This window comes from Camellia sinensis, chromosome 8 (genome assembly GCF_055761805.1).
Source record: "Camellia sinensis isolate YWXY chromosome 8, ASM5576180v1, whole genome shotgun sequence".
In the NCBI taxonomy this organism is placed as follows: Eukaryota; Viridiplantae; Streptophyta; class Magnoliopsida; order Ericales; family Theaceae; genus Camellia; species Camellia sinensis.
The window spans coordinates 131,633,552-131,639,670 of NC_138968.1; the positions used below are offsets into that span (position 1 = coordinate 131,633,552).

At 31.7% G+C, this 6,119-nt stretch overlaps 1 protein-coding gene across 1 annotated transcript; it reads left to right on the forward strand.

The window, feature by feature from the left end:
* Positions 1-2,418: 2,418 nt before the first annotated feature.
* On the forward strand, positions 2,419-2,934 carry LOC114287146 (protein FAR1-RELATED SEQUENCE 2). Its single transcript, XM_082885506.1, has one exon. It carries the CDS (start codon positions 2,419-2,421, stop codon positions 2,932-2,934), a length of 516 nt encoding a protein of 171 aa, XP_082741632.1.
* The last annotated feature ends 3,185 nt before the right edge of the window (positions 2,935-6,119 follow it).

Consider the following 6,119-nt stretch of genomic DNA (forward strand, 5'->3'; position numbering starts at 1 on the left):
CACTTAAATATGTTTGTGAAAATTTATACGATTTTATAAAATAATTTATATATATTTGTAAAAATTTATATAAATATATATAATATGTTCTTAAACACTTAAAAATTGTCATCTATTTTATTATGTGGTGAGTTATTTTATTTTAGTGATTATGTTAACTTGAAATAAATTATTTTAATCAACCACGCCCCACATATATCGATGAGTAACATTAATGGGGATAGTGACGTAATTGAAGGTGACTCCCATGTGACATGTCCAGTTCACCATCTCCCATTGTTCAGTTCATTTTTAGGTAGATTTTTATATTTAATAATAGGAAAATATTTGAGGGGCACAATTTTTGTGGTTCAAATGACTTAAAATTATCAAAACGACGTCACTTTGACAATTTTAAAGTTGTTTTGTACTCAAAACGACGTCGTTTTAACAATTTCGAGCCATTTGAGCCACAAAAATTGTGGCCCTCAATCATTGCTGTTAATAATATTATATATTTAGATGTCGTTTGAAAATATATTACTTTAATAATTTTTTAATTTAGGATAAATTATATGAGTAGTCTTTATAATTTACATGATGTGTTAATTTAGTTTTTATTGTTTTAATTTATTCAATTTTGTTTCTTAATTTAACAGATTGTGTGACTTTAGTTCAATAAATAACAATTGTTAAGTTTGGTGGACGGAAAGTCTATACAATGTGTCAATTTGATCTTTGTAGTTTATAAAATATGTTAATTTGGTCCCTATTGTTTTAATTTGCTCGATTTTGACAAGGACTAAATTGACATATTGTGTAAACTACAGGGACCAAATTGACACATAATTTGATTTTTCGTCTACCAAACTTAATAACCGTTATTTATTGGACTAAAATGACACAATGCGTTAAATTAAGGGGCAAAATCCAGCAAATTGAAACAACAAGGACCAAATTAACACATCGTGTAAATTATAGAGACTATTTGTATAATTTAGTTTTTAATTTTTTACGAAAAAATGTGTAAAAAATAAATAGAAAATAAATTTTTTGATTTTTTTTTTATAATTTATTAGATTTTTGACTTTTTTAATGATTTTTTAATTTTTAGATTAAAATATAATGTTACCAAATAAGACCTTAAAAAAATTATTTAAAAAAGTACATCTATATATCATAATTATTTTAAGTAAAATTCACTTCTTACTAATTTCAAATCTACCATATATCTTGTTTCGATCTAAAATTTGAAACACATTATATAACACTTATGTTTCCATTTATATTAATTGCAATTTGTAACCGGCCATATCGGTTGAGGCCCAAATGTGGGATCCTCCTCCCAGCCCAAAAATGCCAGTCGACTATTGGTGCAATAAGGCTTTCACTTTTCCATGTTAACGTGAAATCACTCAGATTCGTTGACAACGATAAAAATGAATTCTTTTAAGTCAAAAAGAGAGAAAAAAAAATAAAAAATAAAATTGCAAGTGTCATATTCAATAACTTAGATCTAGAAAAGAAAAAATTTCGGTCATTTAAAATTGGATATAAAAAATGAGATTTCTTTTTTCAAGAAGCCAAGATTGTTTCTTTAATAATTTAATTTATCATTGAAACTAACTCTATTCACCGAGCAATATAAATTCAAAAATGCTAGATTTTTTAAAAGCAGTTTCGCCGCAGACCCCCAATGAAACATGACCCCAGGACCTCCAGTGAGCTGGCAACTGATGTGGAAGAAACGTGTATACATGCACGCAACTGCGGGAGTCCAAACCCAAAATTTTATATTTCCATCTTCCCTCGTCTGTTCTCACCTGTCGCCATAGCTCTCCACCATCCTCCTCCTCCTCCTCCACCGTAGAACTCTGGCTATCCTCTGTCTCTCACTGAGGTAGATGTAATCTTCGGCTGCATCTATATCTGTCGCTGTCCTCAATCTTCTGCTACGTCTCTGTGTCTCACTCTCCATCTCTGTCTCGTACGTACTCTGGATTGGCAGTTTATGAGGTAAACCTTTTCCCCCGGCTCTCTAAGTAAGAAATCAGTAATAGTAGTTATACAAAACAGAACATCCTATAGTAGTTTCTGAGGTAAAAAATCAGTTTCATTAACTTCCTATAAGCTTTTCCTAAAAAATCAGTTCCATATCAGTTAGGGATTGATTAGTAATGTAAGCCATTATGTACAGACAATTTTAAGTAAGAGATGTGCATTACAGACAATTTTAACTGATCAAACTTACATAAGAGATGTGCATTTTTATAAATGTGTTTTGTGTGCATTTTATATACATCCATGTTATTTTTACAGTATATAAGTAAACTTGCATATATGATGATTTAGGCATTTTGATGCTTTTGAATAGATTTTTGATGTGTTTGGGCATTGTGTTATATAATCATTCTGAAATCATTCAATTGTTATTTCATTATGCAAAGTGGAAGAATAGAGATTGATTCAAATGTTGGTGACAATCCTTCAGAAAATGAGGGTGAAGAAGTTGAAGAACTTAAGAAGGGTATGTGTTTTAGCTCAAGGGAAGAAGTGTACACATGTTATGGCAAATATGCTAAGCATGCTGGATTTTCTATAGCTCATAGAGCACACCATTTTGCAGATGATGGGCAATTAAAAAGCTTTGCAATTGAATGTTCTCAAGTGGGGGAGAGAAAAAAGAAATCAGAAGTCAACCTTCAGCAGCTATCTTTGTCCACAAAAATTGGTTGCAAAATAAGGGTACGAGGTAGTGTACAAAAGGATGGGAAATATAAACTAACCACAGTTAACCTTGAGCATAATCATGATTTGATTCTCACCGACTCACGTCATTTTGCAATAAATAAGAAAATTCTTACTCCTATGAAGAAAGTATTAGAAATTAATGATCAAGTAAGGATTGGGGTGTCTAGGAATTTTCATTCAATGGTTGTTGAAACGGGTGTCTAGGAACTTACATGAACTGTTTATAGTAGCTTCGTGGTTTTTAAAGATTATGTTACACTATTTAGTGCAACTTCTGTTCATTATTTAAAAGTTAGAAAATGGATGATTTTGGCTTTATTTTTTTTTATAAGCTTTCAGCTTACAATAAATTATAGCAAAAAAGTCTTTATTTATCACTAAAATTAATTGTACTTGCCATATTTGTCAATTTTATTTTAATTTTCATATATAATGGTATATATATATTTTTTTGGACACATGATAAAATGTGAGTAGGTTAATAAATTAGATAATGAAATGACCATAGTCACTCTATCAACTTAAAACACTAATTTTGTAATAGTTGGACCTTGTAAAAACTCATATTTTCCACCACCCTCCTATCTGTTTGTTTGTTTGTTTTTTTTGTTTATGTTTATGTTTTTGTTTTGTTTTGTTGGATCAATCAAAAAAACCTTTTATTGATAAAAGAAACCATAAAAGTACAGGATACATCAATAAAAGCAAGGATGAGCGGTCAAAGCATCACAGCGAGACAAATCAATTTCAATTAGGTTAGCACCAAAAAACTCATCAAATCATCCGTTGAGCACCACACCAAAGTTGGTTAGAAGCCAACAAGCCAACGCGCACACAAAAAAGGAAAAGAAAAAAAAGAAAAGACAGCAATCAAAATAACACCCCCAGCTGCACTAACCTGATCTAGTGCCAAGTCACGATTACAACATTACGAACAAAATCTAACCTCCCTAATACTTGAGATAATTTCATTGACTGTGTAATGGATTCCTTTCAAATTAGATCTTGCCCACAGAGCCACCCTCACCTTGACAAGTTCCCCAATCTCAGCATAATTTGGTTGACCCCCATTAAACACACAAATATTTCTTGCTTTCCAAACAGACCATAACAGGGCAATGGGTCCTCCAAAACATCATCTAATTTTTCTTGAACTTCAACCACCAATGCAACAGCCCTTCCACATTTGCCGGTGTTGCCCAACTAATCCCCACCAATTCAACAAGTCAGACCAAACTCTCCACACCCCTGGGCACAGTAGCAGCATATGGTTGATTGTTTCGGCTTTAGATTTACACAAAGGGCATGCCAAGTCTTCTCTGTTTCTGATCACACCAATCTTTTTAAAGAAATCTGTTGTCTTTACACTTCCTCTCTATGCTAACCACCCAAAAAATTGAGCTTTTGGTGGTGCAATATTATGCCACAGCAACTTTGTGAGCTAGTTGTTAGCCAATTACAACAGTGCCAAATTGCCAATCTACCTGGCTTGTTCGCTATGAGGTATGAGAGAGCATTTCTATTTTTGCAAAAAAACATGTAATGTGTTGAGTTGACAAAACAACCTCTGTTTACCTTAATAACTTCCCATTCCAAATTAGAGCATTGGAAGCATTTGGGATGTCATTTTATTATCTTAATAACTTCCCATTCCAAAGATGATATATGAAACACATGATGTATTGGGGCCGTTTGGTAGAACTTATTTACAGCTTAAATCAACTTATAGCTTAAAATAAGTCATATTAGAGTGTTTGGTAAAAATTATGAGGGATGAATTATGGCTTAACTTAAGCCATTTCACCCATAATCTGTTAAGTTGCCTAAGAGGTGCTTTTCCAAACTGATTATGCACGTAGCTAAGGATCATGATGTATAATGACTTAAATGCCCCTAAGATATTTCAACTATTACCAAAAACCCCACTATATAAGCCTTGTCTAAGCACTATTCACTTGTGAGAGAAATATAGAGGCGATTTCCGGTAAGACAGAGGCAATTTTCGGCGAGAGTGATTTCCAGCCAGAGCTCTCTCTCTCTCTCTCTCTCTCTCTCTCACACACACACACACACGATTTCCGGCGAGAGCTCTCATTCTCTTTCTCTCTCCCTCTCCCTCTCTCTTTAGATCGCGATCTGAAACTGGAAATCAACGTTGTTCGCTCGCTCTCTGCCGCCTCCCGAAACTGGAAATCAACGCTGCTCGATCGCTGCTTCAGACCGGCGGCTAGGGTTTCGCAAATGAGAGCTTCGCGATTGGGATGAAGAGGAGAAGGATAGAAGGGTTTTGCAGATCGGCAACTAGGGTTTTACAGCACCAGCTGGTCGCCGATTTGAAACGGAGGAGAAGAAGGGGGGTCGACGGCGTACGGCTGGAGGGGACGACGGGGGGCCGGCGGCGTACGGCTAGGGCTTTGTAATGAATTTTTTTTTGAAAAAGAATAATAAATTATTTTGCAATGTAATGAAAAAGAATTAAAAAAATAATAAATTAAAAAAGTAACAAAATAAAAAAAAAATAACAATTGTTATTAATTGTAATGAAAAAGAATAATAAATTAAAAAAGAATAATTATTAATGAAAAAAAATAACAATTGTTGATTATTAATATTATTTAAAAAAGAATAATAAATTAAAAAAATTGAATGAAAAAAAATAATAAGCAATTAATTGATAATAATTAATTTATAACGGAAAAAATGAAAAAAATTTATAATAAGTAATTAAGCCATTAATTGACACGTAATTCATTTATAATGAAAAAATGAAAAAATGAAAAAAATTAAACTAATTGATACTATTATTAATTGTAGTATTAATTGATGGTAATTAAGCCATTAATTGACACCTAATTCATTCATAATGAAAAAATGAAAAAAATTAAACTAATTGATACTATTATTAATTTTAGTATTAATTGATGGTAATTAAGCTATTAATTGACACTAATTAATTTGTAATGAAAAAATGAAAAAATTTATACTAATTGATGCTATTATTAATTTTAGTATTAATTGATGCTAATTATATTAACTTTTATTAATGAAATAATTTTTTTAAAATTAAAACTGAAAAAATGACAAAATAATCATTTTTATATCATATAAGGGCAAAATAGACAATTACACAGTAAAAAGTTACTTTACAGCTTATTAACCAAATACTACTCTGCTGCTTAAATTCATAATCCCACAGTTGCACCAAACAAGTTCACAGTTTATGTTCATAGTTGTAAGTTATAATCTGTTAAGTTATAATATATAATCACTTTTCTACAGTTATATCAAATGGGACCATTGTAGAGTGGTAAAGAACGGCTCAACAATTGGCTTGAGAAAGTTCGAGTCACATCTTTTAGGGTCATGTTGATTCATATTTAAACACCACA